Genomic DNA, 13,670 nt, shown 5'->3' with positions numbered 1-13,670 from the left:
GAAGAACTCCAAACGGAGGCTCGTTGTTTATCCAACTTCTTTTATCCTTCCTAATCGACTTGTGTTGGGAGGTGCCCTACATTTTCCGTCACGTGGGTCCAACATCAACTCCTCGATAGGGTGTTCCCGTGATACACTTTGAGGTTGAGGGAAGAATTATGGATCTATGTTCTTTTAGGTATGATGTCTACAATAATATATTTGGTTTTAATGATGACAACACTATAAAGTGAAGTCTTGATCAAAGGTGTTGATCAAATCCATCTAGTGTTGATGATGCCAATATTATATGGTGAAGTCATCATCTATTGTGGTGATCAATTTGTGGATAAAACCTAATGTCAAACGACATTCGATGGAATAAGTTAAGATATCTAATCAAGTTGTGTGTCCGATGATGACATATATCATGAAGAGTTATCTCAAGCCTCATTAGGAAGGAGATTCAAGGTTCCAATGAAACAAAGAACCTGGAGCTCCAAAGTTGTGAAAGAGAGGAAGTGTGAAAATTCGTCGTCTTTGTGTGGAGAGATATGTTTATGGTAGATTAGCTCTTGAATTCAAAAGGCAAATCAACACCCACCTTCAAATGATCTCAAAGCATATCTTATTTTATTTAATTAATTGAAAAATGTGTTTGTAACTAGATAATGGATTTAAAATACTTTTATCTCATCTCTCTCTCTCTCTCTCTCTCTCTCTCTCTCTCTCTCTCTCTCTCTCTGAGGTGTGAGAAACACAGGAAAGGAGGGGTTTGAATTGGGTTTTAGGATTTAAAACAAATTCTTCCCAAGACAAAACCAAAGAACACAAGAACAAAAATAAATGACACAATTTTTTTATCCTCCAGGTTCACTGTTAATGAAGTTAATCTAGTCCACCAGGTGATTTTTCCTTCTCAAACAAGGACTTAAAACACTATAACCAAACTGATTATAGACACACAAAAAGACCAACTTTCAATGTTCCAAACCACAAAGACTACCCGTCAATGTCTTCTTGAGAAATTTTGATTAACACTTAGTCTCTCAAGGAACAAACAACTTAAGAGTTGGAATACAATGAATGTGTTTACAAGGTTGCTTCTTGAAAGCAAAATACACAAGTTTTAATACAATCAAATAACACAACTGTGTTAATAGAAAGTTAATGAACAAAATCTATTTGCTTGCAAGTTAACGAACAAAAGTTTATGTCGTTTACAAAACTTCACAAAGAATATATCAGAGCGATTTGAGTTGCCTTTCAACGCAAGTTTTGTAGAGAATTGTTGTTGTCTTCAATCTTATAAGTCTTTCTTTTATAGCCAAAAAGAAGTTTGTTGGAGGGTATAATAGGAGTACTTAATTCAAGATGTTTTATCCAAAACGATCAGTGAGGGAGTGGTAGACAACATAATACCATAGTATTGTCCTTGCGCCACTATATCAGGGTAGTGGGAACATTTGTACCTCGTACTATTTCCTCACATAAACCAATATTAATTTTATCTTCTAATCTTCAGAGGCTTTTGATGGTTGGTGATGAAGCATGCTTAGAAGGACAAAAACTCGAATCTTTAGAACCTATGTCTTCAGAACTTGTTCATCCAGAACCTTGTCATCAGAGTCTTCAGCACTTGGTCTTCAGAATCTCTGTCTTCTGAATCTTGAGAACTTGTTCTTCCAAAACCTTGTCTTCAGAGTCTTCAGAACTTGGACATACAAAATCACAGACATATAGAAGTCTTCAAAAGCTCTTCCAAGAGAGTCACGATCAAAATCTCTATCACTAATATTCATCAGAACCGTTGTTATAGAAACATTCTGGAACTTGATTGAGTCTTTGTAAATACTAGTTATTTCTTCCAAAGTCAGAGTGTGTTAAGTTCAGAACCTGATGACGTTACACGCCTTATCTTCAGAGTTAGAACCTGTTTAGCAAAAGCTACACACTAGACAGAAACCATTAGATTACTAAATTTTTCTCTAAAATATCATGTAATGTTATCATCAAAACTTAAGGCCAAATGCATGACCAAATCTTGTTCTTACAATCTCCTCCTTTTTGATGTTGACAAAACCATATGAACAATTTATACTATGTTTAATCACATAAAACACATTCAGTGTTAGCTAAACAAATCCCCATGAGATCTATACTACCAAATTTTATTTTAGCTTGTTCAGAGGCTCCCCCTAAGCTCAAGATTTCAAAATAATTTTGAAGTATAAAAAGGTAGCATGAATGGAATACTTCCCTGTTTGCAATTTCATCATAGTCTGACTAGAAATTCCTGGTTCTTCATCTCTAATCATGGCTTTCTATCAAAACAAGTTGTGAAGATGCACTAAGCATTAGAACCTAGTTACTAAGCATCGGAACCTGGTTCAACTTGAATCTTGACCTTGTTCAAAACTTTTGAACTTTGTTGGCTTCTCATATATCTTGACCATGTCTTCAAAATATCCTTCAGAATCTTTGATCTTTTCCTATCTAGAAAAATTCAGTGAACTTTTTCAAAATTCCTAAGTCAAACATTGTTTAGAAGAAAAAATATATCATAACATGTATAGGAATGATCTTTGAGAATAGGTATATCAAAATCATCTTAACTTCTTCCCCTTTGTCAGAAATAAAAAAGACTTTAAACAAAATAACCAAAAGAGATAAAATTTATTGATTAAGAAGATGAAGTACATAATTTGAAATTAAAAACAGAAGGAAACTAAGTTCCAAAAAACAAAGGTAAGAGAAATGCCAAAGGTTTTAGCTTCTCAGGTAGCTTGGATGAAATCTCTTGCACCAGTTGCATAATCTTGACATTGATAGCCTATTGTTTTTTATGCCTCTGATTTTGCATATACAACATTTCTCTCTGACCAGAGCCTTCTCAGTTCTGAACTCATCCAAAGTTTGTGGGTGTAGAGTTTACACATCTCTAGAGTTAGAAGCAGGCGACTTCTGAACACCTAAAGTACAACCTACTTGATGTTCTAAAGGAATCTCGGCCAAGATGAGATCTTGCTGTTCGAAAGAAGTTTCTTCAGCCATAATCACTTCCAGAGCAAGAAGCCGAATAATTGGAGGAGTAGGCTGGCGTGCAGCAATCTCTGCATTTCTCTTCGTCATTGCTTCCTTGAAGCAAAATAACTGAACTTTAGAGGCATTTGAATCCATCAACTTCTTGAAGTTATTCCAGATGTCATCTGTTGCTTCAGGATTCAATCCATCAGAACATGCGCATGTCAAGAAACGCAGATGATCCACAGTCTCATATTCAACATTAAGTAATAATTTATTAGAGGGTGGTGGAAGTATGTTGGTTTGAAGAATGAGAGGATTAGAAGGGATGCAGTAAGGTTTAGATTTCTATCCGGAAGAATAATGATTCACATAATATCTTCTTCAAAATCATGAAGCCATTCAGAATAATCGGAGTTAGTTAGAGGATTTTTGGCTTTCACGGCATTAAGAAACGATGTGTCTATATCAGAATCTTATGATGCTGTCACATGAGCATCTTCTGAAGATGGTATTTTTTGTGGTTATGATGATAAAGTAATTTTGGTATTTAAAGGGTGTTTAGGAAACTGAGGAGGAGTTTCAGGAACAATTCTATCAGAAATTATAGGTGTTGGTTTAGGTAGAATGGTGGGGGGGAGGGTTTTGGTTGGTCATAATGATTAAAGTATATGTGGTTAGGGTAGAAGAAGAAGGAGATGAATTATTAGTTTCATTAAGAATAAGAGACATAGAAGTAAACTCTTACATGAGTTAGACTTATGCTTCCTTTTCTTCTTGGCATGTCCAGAAGGGCCATCATTAATCATCATCTTGAAATTTTTTTCCTTCTTATTAGAAGATGGATAAGGGTTGTTTGAGCTCTTCTTTGAAACATAAAGACATTGTCTTAAGGATGAGGTTCAAAAAATCTTGCAAGAGTGTATGTAGGATAATCTGACACAACTAATTTTCTGTTGTAGATAGATTATTCATCCAGGTCATCTGGAAGAATAGTATCTTCGGACGTTACTTCCATCTTTCTTAAATTTCTTCCATTCAGAGGACTGCCAATCATGTCATCCAACTTCAGAGATAATGTTAATGCCTTAACTAGATGACTTTCGACGAGAAAGTCTGTGATCAGCCTTCCCAAGAATATAGTGTGAAACAATCAGATTGGTGATTGCTATAGTTGCAAATAGGAATTGGCCTTTGACGCATCTGGATATGAAATATGCATTTCTGAACGGTCCATTACAAGAAGAGGTATACTTGTCATAATCAACTGGATTTGTGAAAAAGAATCAGGAAGGGATGTCGTACAAGTTACCTAAAAAGTTGTGTGGACTAAAACATGCTCCTAGAATTTGGAATCTGAAAAATTGATTCATTTTTCAAGCTTCAAGGATTCAGAAAATGTGAGATGGAGTCTGGCGTTTATGTTCAGCATACTTTTGAAGGCAATATGATTATGGTATTTCTCTATGTTGATGACATATTGCTAACAGGGAGCTGTTTAGATGAGATAGTTAAGTTCAATAAGATGCTAGTGAATGATTTTGAGATGACTTTTATGAGAAATATGGTATATTTTCTAGGGATGGAGATTTTGTACTCTGAGAAGGATATAATTTTGTATCGACTGAAGTATGAACTTGAACTTCTAAAAAGATTTGAGTCAACAAATTGCAAGGCTGCAATCACACCTGCTAAGACGAATCACAAGTTGGATTTTGATGTTAAGGGTGATAATGTAGATGCTACAACTTATAAACAATTGATTGGCTCATTGAGATATCTTTGTAACATTAGACCTGACATTTAATATGTAGTTGGAATGGTAAGTAGATTCAAGAACAAGCCAAAGTGCTCACATTACGAAGTTGCTGTCAGGATACAGAGGTATATTAAGGCGATTCTAAGGTGTGGAGTTTTATTCTCTTCTGGTGCTAAATCTGACTCAGAGCAGATATTCTATCCAGACTCTGATTGGTGTAGAGACGAAGTTGACAAAATAAGTACTTATGGATATTTCTTCAACTATCTGGGAAGTCCCATTTCTTGGTGCTCCAAGAAGCAACTAGTGGCTGTCTTGCGAACTTGTGAAGCTGAGTATATTGCAGATGCTTTGTCGCTTGTCAAGCTGTTTGACTTATGAACTTATTGCAGGATTTGAAGATTAAGGTGAGCAAGATTGTGAGGTTGATGATTAACAACAAATCAACTATAAGCCTTGCCAAGAATCCAATGTTGCATGGAAGAAGCCAACACATTGACACAAAGTATCATTTCTTGAGGAATCAAGTTCTTAATGGAGTGCTAGAAGTTGTGCACTGTAGCGCTCAGAAGAAACTTACAGATGTGCTGAATACTTTTCAAGACTGAACACTTTATCCATTTGAGGAATTGAATTGGTGTCGTAGATTTTAGTTAGCTGAATATGAGTTAAGGGATGGTGTTAGAAGTAATTCATATTATGAAGATGTTGTTAGTTAGAAGCAGAATTTTCTAAGGTTGTTAGTCAGAAGCCCTGCATTAGTCAGAAGTTGCATGTTCAAAATCTTGTTCTGAGGTTTTATAACATAGTTAGTTTTGCTTTCGTGACATGTTAATTTTTGTGTATTTAAACAAGTTTGTTACAGTGCAATGATAACCGAATTTTTCACCATTGAGAGTTTGTACGTTTTTTCTCTTCTCTCTCTTCTTCCATCTTCATCTTCATCTTCAACCTTGTGCACCAAAAAATTCACATGAGAACTCAATATGCATAAATGAGTCGTAAGCGAAATTTTGTTTTTACGCGGGAACTCAGTTTAACAAATAAGTAATTTTGACAAAGTTCCCATCAAGTCAAAACACTGATGTTGTTGTAATACTTATATGATTTGATTCACATTTTTAGTAACAGAGATACTTTGAAGGTAACAATTACCTTAGAGATTTTGAGAAGTTTCACGAATTAAGTTAAAAATGTAATACTCTTCAAGTATCTTCTAATCCCACTTTGAAGATTACATCAATAAAACATTCAAATTTTCTGTAATCTAAAATAATATTAATCATTCCAAAAAATAATAAAAGAAAGAATAAATTATAAAAAAATAGTATGATTTTTCCTTTTCAGTAAAGATGAAAAAAAATCTGAGAAGGAGCTGTGAAGTAGTGGGAGGGATGGAGAATTTTTTTTTTGAAAAAAAATATATCAGAAAAAAATATTAATAATAACTTATAAATAATTTTTTTTTTGAAAAAATGGTGATGCATTGACAGTGTAATGAAATTTTATTCCGTCAATTAATCACGACCATGTATCCCACCTAATCATACTGTTATTTTTATATTACTAAGATGATATGTCAATTAATCATGACCATATATCCTATCAAATTATATTTTTATTTTTAAATTACTAAAATAACATGGTATAATGATATATTCTAATTGAACGCTGAAAAATAAATCTCTATTAAACCCATACTTCTTTACGTTTGATTGGGTGCCACATCATTTGATTGGGTGCCACATCATTGTGATCATTTGTCCATATTTTTTTCAAAAGTATCAAAGAAAAACCATGAAATAAATGAACAACATGAGAAATTGTCAACAAAATATAGTGGCCCACGCGTCAATAAAAAGAAAGCTAGCTATTCATTAACCAATAATGATTAAAGAAGTCAAAATTAGGGTATGATGCATGAAAGTCTCACCAAACTGATCTTTAATAATTGTAAAAAAGTTGAACAAAGTGCTATAATAACTTAATAATTGTAAAAAAGAAAAAGCTACAATCAATCAAGGCAATCAAAATTTTGCTTTATAAAATCACATTATCAATAAAATAAACCAATGCACTTCAACATTTGCCGGCATCATCATGTACAAGAACTGCACAAATAATCACCAACTTATTTTACAAAGAACAAATAAATGTGTCAATGTAGTAGTAGTATACATTATATATGTGTCTAATTAACACATTAATTAATTAATTAATTAATTATTAATTAAATTATTAGCATAAGACACCCCTGTCTGAGGCAACCAATTATCACCCAGCAAGAAATTCGACACAGTAAAATTAGCAGCATCAGTAGCATTAATCACATGATAACCTTGCCACGTCACTCTTCCATCAGTATTAGACCCTGGTCCTGTGTTATTAAACTCAGCATAATACAAAGTACTCAATGCAAATTCACCATCCCAAGCACGCCATCCAGAACCATCAACAACATTATCCATAAATGTTTGCATATAAACTGTTCTAGAATATTCCTTCCATGGTCTTCCTAGGTACGTCGAAACAGTACCGTTGCTCGAAGCTAAATCGTCGGAAGCTTTGATTGTACAGTTGTGGATTGATGTACCTGTGTCTTGGTTTGGATCGGTTCGGCCTTGCGCTGTTATGGCGTTGAATTGTCCGCTCATTGGAAGACGAGGATAGAGATTACAGTTTTGGAAGACAACCTTTGCGTTCCCGAAGATGAAATCAACTGTTCCGTAGATGTCGCATTCTCTGTAGAATTGTCTTAAGGAATGTGTGTATAGTGTGTCTTGGTAGCCTTCGAAACTGCAACTGTAGAAGGTGGATAAATCTGCTCCGTTACGAAGTGCTACTGCTTGGTGCTTTATCGCACCCGCGGTGTTTCGGATCGTCATGTTTACACCGACGAATCCTTGCCCAACCACAGCTGCAGCATATTGATAAAATGATGATTAGTTAATTATATGAATTTTTATATACATAAACATCATAATAATATTAGATAATTGAACAGTCAGTTCCTGACACCTGATGTCAACGGATCTGTCATCTGACTACATAATATATATTGATATTGATCATTAGGTAAAAAAGTATTATTATTACCTAAAGTTGGGGAGCCGAATGTGGTCCAGCCATCGACAACGCTATGATTTCCGGTGATGATAGTCTTGTTGATACCATCTCCGATCATCATTAAATAAGTCTTTTTCTTATCAATATTGACATACTCTTCATAAACACCAGCAGTAACATAGATCAAGAAATAGCCATCAGTAGAAACAGATTTATTAGGAGCTGCAGCAATAGCATCATTGATGGTAGTAAAATTTCCACTTCCATCTTGACTAACTGTCACGATATCTCTGACGACAACATTCTCACCAACTTGATTACTTTGAAGAAGCTTTCTCCGACTAACGGATTCATAAATTGCGCGAGTCTTGCTCGACATTTTAAGTGGTAATCGCCCGTTACGAAATGAGGGATGTAAGTTATTATGAAAAGAGGCTTTTGGTTTGGTTTTGGGAACCCAACCTTTGGTGAAGAAAGCGAGAGAGACGCTATAGAGTTTGGTGTCGTTGGAAATTGGGATTGTGACTCCATTAGCGGAAGAAATGTCTTTAAGACCATCTAAGCATGTTTGTTGGTTGGTTAGAATGGCACTGAGTAGAGTTTGGATGTTGTCAGCTTGTAAATTTGGAAGAAACTTTGCTGTTTTGTTAACAGTTTGAAAAGAACTCGAAAGAAAATCGAAGTTGAGGTCACTGAGCGATTGGCAATCCTGGAGAGCACGGATAGCGGTGGGGGAAAGCGTCGAGCGACGCTGCTGGAGATATATGTTGATTAGGTTTGAGAATTTTCGTGACTGTAATAATGATTTCCTGACGGAGAATCGAGCATAATCGTAAACGTTTCCGTTCTGTGTAGGCAGAACGGATCTGCAATAGGTTGGATCCGGGGTGGACTTGCATGCGGTTCCGGGCGAGGTAGTTGTTACTGGATTTGGACTAATGGTGTCTGAAAATGCTATAGAGGAGAATAAGAGAATGAAAAATATTGAGAGGGGATTACATATCTTAGAAGCCATTTTGGTTTTTTTAGTTGAGTTATATGAAACAAGAATGTTGCAATTGTTGCTAGTGATTTGGAAACATGGATGGTTACATTCTATTTATAGTGGTGAGGGAGCAATTTGTTAACGTGTGAATTTTTTTACGTATTGAAGTTAACTGTTGCTAAAAGTTGACTGGTATTGTAGTTTATAAAATACAAGAATGTGTTGTATAGTCAACTTGTCAATGTACATAGATGGTAGTATGGAATTTGTGACACTTCTAGGAATGGAAGATCGATTTGTTTCACACTGAGATTTCTTGATTAATTTGGTATTTTTGATTAATGGAGTGGGTGGTGATTTAATTAATAGGTGATTACTCTACCTAATCTTTTGTCCTGCAGCCTACTTATATTTTTTGTAAAGTCTTAATAGTTTGTTCTGTGTCCATATTTCAAACATAGCAAATGTCAATGTTTAGGATTGTAATAACATGGGAGTGATACAATTTAAGATTGTTTTTGGTATTCAATTCGGATGAAGATATTTTTTGGATATTAATTTAGCGTCGTATGATTTTTTACCAGGTAAAGATGTCCCCTCCCTGACCCCATCATGGCGCCCTATTCCAACTCACCAGCCACCACACTCTTATAACAATCTGTTGCGTCTTTATTCAACTAGACTCTTGGTTCAGAAAGTGAGTTTGCATTATGGGCATGATGACTCCATGGCTCTAAGTTTCTAAAGTGTAAATTTTGAGCAAAGCAGAGAGCATTACGGTCAGTCCGTAATACATTTTATGGTCGTAATAATTGAGGCACGTATCTTCTAAAATTTATGTCGTATCATATTTGATACGTATCGCCATGTCAAAAATTCTAATACACCGTTGATGTTGATACATATCGAAGGAGTATTTGAATTTTTTAATTTAAAACAAAAAGAATAAAAAATTCTGATACGTCCCGGTATGGTAGCGATACATTGCAATACGATGGTGAAACATTTCCGATACACTGCAAATACAACTAATCAATTTTATTTATTTTTTGATAAGCCAAAATGGAATATAACAAGCACAATTTTATGATTATTCATATTTCTAAAACATGAACATGGGCGGATCTACACTAAGGTTAATTGTTGTCATTGCCACACCAAAATTTTTCATATATATATATATATATATATATATATATATATATATATATATATATATATATATATATATATATATATATATATATATATATATATATATATATATATATATATATATATATATATATATATAGGGGACGACTCAAGTGAGAACACTCGGTTATTATGAGAAATGAGAACAATAAATCACGACCATTAAATTTTGATTTTGTTGATTTTAATGGACTGGATTGATTTCTCTTTCTATGTTGATTTAAAATAAATATTAAGGATATAGAAAGAGAAACTAATTCAGTCCATTAAAATCAACAAAATCAAAATTTAATGGTCGTGATTTATTGTTCTCATTTCTTATAATAACCAAGTGTTCTCACTTGAGTCGTCCCCATATATATATATATATATATATATATATATATATATATATATATATATATATATATATATATATCTTATTTATTTTTTTTTCTAATGTTTTAAAAATGAGATCGGTCATTAGATTGATGAGGGTGAGTCACTGGTTTATTGGTCAAATTATTAGGTTATTGATCAAACCGCATGACTAAACAAGATCAAATTGAATAATTTCATTGAATAAATCGAATAACTCAATTGAATAAATCGATCTCTCTAACAAAACTCTATAGTTACTAAAATAATCGAACAACTTGACTTGATCTCTACAAAACCACGACACCTACCAAATTGTAAAATTTAAAAATATCATAATTTTACAAGTTTGTTCTTTAAATTCAAATTCTAAACATAATTATCGCACACAACAAAATAGTATAAATTACAAATCAAAAATAAATATTATTTTTTAAATTTAATTTCCTTTAATTTTTTAATATATATATATATATATATATATATATATATATATATATATATATATATATATATATATATATATATATATATATATATATATATATATATATATATATATATATATATATATATATCTGTTGACATTTAAATTCTAGCAAGTTAATCACTTATAAGAAATGTGATCGATCTCTAACATGTTTAATTGTGTATTGAAATATTATAGTATCTTTAAGGACAGATTTGATGTGAAAACAAGAAGTTAATAGTACTAATTTCAAGAAAAATATATGTCAATAATTGATCAAACGCGTAACAATCAAATACTTGTATAGTTGCCAGTGAATTACGTTATATGAATAATTAACCAAATAATGTAAAAATATATTCAAAAAATGGCCATGTATGATTGCCTATCAAAAAATCATACCATTATACTCCCAGTTGACTTAGCATAAGCTCTAACAGTTTACTATATATTCATAAAATATAAGGTTTCGCCGGATCCTAGGGGATTGGTCGGAATTCACTTTGAAATATAACAAAGTTAGATACAAAGATGGTTCTGTTTGTGTTTTATTTTGACTTGATGAACGCGCAAACTCATCTCTTATAATTCCTATATATTTAACTGTTTGGTGGGGTCATCTTTGATGGCGGTGACTGGCCCTACCTAATTTAAGACGCCGCTGAAATTCTTCTAGTTTCAATACTTGCCAAATTTTTTGCTAGCTGGGATCAATAATATGCAGTCAGTCAGAAGAAGACTCTCTGAAGTCAGTCATAACAGTTAAGGCCTCACTCACAGGAAGGATTAGAATACCATTTGTTTGAAAAAGTAGGCAACCCCTGCCTTGGTTCAACCTTTGAATTTGGAATGAAAAGGTGGATTCTAAGAAACTACAATGGGTGTAGAATGGTTCAAACTTCAAATACGTTTTGGTAGTTTATTAGTTTATTACAATAGATAATTTTTAATAATGTGTTTATATATTTGATTATATAAAAGTAAATAATTTATTAGTTGAAAGTTGAAACCGACGAATAGTTGAATTTAGAATAAGACAAAATTTTCTCAATTGAAGAAAAATTATGCAGGTACAAAGACAACAAAATATGAATATTTCTTAAACCTACCGTAGATTTGGTCTAAGCCTAGTAAGTCTAAATACTATAATATTTGTTTATAAAAAAAAAATATTATAATATTTTATGAAAATCTTTTTATATATTTCTGAACTTTTTTCTGAAGAAAAAAAATGTGATTTTAGAAGTGAATTCAGATATGCACTTTTGAAATAACCTAATTTTTAGTCTTGAAATTTTCGAATATGCATGTTCGAAAAAAACTCAATATTAATTAAAAAATTAAAATCAAAGTGAGTCAGTTGTATAAATAGAATAATTAATTGTATTAATTAAAATATATAATTAAATATATATTATTTTAATCAAAATATCAATTTAATATAATAATAAAGCAAAACAAATATTAATTATTTTATAATATAATAATATATAGTAACATTTAATTAATCGGTTAATTTACCAATGACATATTGGGGATATTAATATCCTTTTATTTTACGATGTATTTTTGGTTTTTGGTTGAATATAAGGTTTATCATCGGTTTGTATTTTAATTTGTGTGTTAATATATATAGTAATATTTAATTGATCGATTATTAATTTACTAATGACATATTTGAAATATTAATATTATTTTATTTTACGATGTATTTTTGGTTTTTGGTTGAATGTACGGTTTATGATCTTTATTTTATTTAGTTTGTGTTGTATATTCGAATTAATCAATATTCCAAATTTTGACTTTTTAAATCTAACATTTAAATTAGAAAATAAGTGCTTTCGAAAATGCATCTTCAAAATAATTTAAAATGTAAAAATAGATGATTTCGGAGATACATCTCCGACATAAAAAGGTATTTTAAAGTTTATCATTGATCTTCACTCATAGGAGTCTATAAAAAAATTGTCTATTTTATTTGTGTCCCTTACTTACAGTGGCACTCCCTCTGAAACAATAATATAAAAAGAGACATGCTATTTTGACACTCAAATTATACATCGTATAACTACACCTTTAAATTTATAGCTATGGCATATGCATATTTGTATTAGAATAATAAAAATTAATTTTTAAATGTAATCAAAAAAACAAAACCATATGAAAACACTGTGTAAGTTGTCACATGCAGTGTATGAATATATTCTCTTGTAAAAACTAGTGAAAAGTTTTGTTTCCCATGTCACAACTTCGATGGCGTATGGACTTGTGTTCAGGAAAGAGTCTAAACAACATGGGTCGAGTATCACCTTCACCATCCAATATGTATGGCTCACATAGATCTATTGACCCTCCATCAATGTTGAAAATGTCTACATTTGTAGCTCCTCTCAAAGAGTTCGAGGAAACTAAGGTAATGCATTTTAAATCAAACCCAATAGATCTTTGCAACAACATGACCTTCACATGCTCAACTGTTGTATAGAAGGTGTCTTTTACTCCTAATAATTTTCATCCTTGCAATTATACAACACTTATAACCTTGTAAGCACCTGTAACAAATGATATGTAAAACCATATAAGGATTATGATAATTTTATTGGGCCAATAATAAGATATCCCATGACAAGGTAGCCCAAGTAAAATGGTGCAACACTAGTTAGACGCGCTCTAATTCTCCCAATTGGGTCGAATTCACCCATCCCGAACTAAGGTCCACGTTCTTCCTGTTTATCACATGTAGCCTGTGAGGTGTTCAAGAAATAACGGTCGAGGGATAACAGTTAAAGTGGAAAAACTCGTCCCTCTATAATTTGAGAAAGAACCGGTTTTTTCCT

General features: G+C 32.3%; 1 protein-coding gene across 1 annotated transcript; it reads right to left on the bottom strand.

Moving 5' to 3' along the window:
- Positions 1 to 6,795: 6,795 nt before the first annotated feature.
- Positions 6,796 to 8,968, bottom strand: LOC131612974 (probable pectinesterase/pectinesterase inhibitor 41). The gene is made up of 2 exons (XM_058884707.1): positions 7,859 to 8,968; positions 6,796 to 7,679 (listed from the first exon to the last, which is right to left on the bottom strand). Exons 1-2 carry the CDS (start codon positions 8,841 to 8,843, stop codon positions 6,982 to 6,984), a joined length of 1,683 nt encoding a protein of 560 aa, XP_058740690.1. The 5' UTR covers positions 8,844 to 8,968; the 3' UTR covers positions 6,796 to 6,981.
- Positions 8,969 to 13,670: the final 4,702 nt, after the last annotated feature.

Source organism: Vicia villosa, linkage group LG6 (assembly GCF_029867415.1).
Source record: "Vicia villosa cultivar HV-30 ecotype Madison, WI linkage group LG6, Vvil1.0, whole genome shotgun sequence".
Classification (NCBI taxonomy): domain Eukaryota; kingdom Viridiplantae; phylum Streptophyta; class Magnoliopsida; order Fabales; family Fabaceae; genus Vicia; species Vicia villosa.
This window is presented reverse-complemented; position numbering and strand designations above follow the sequence as displayed.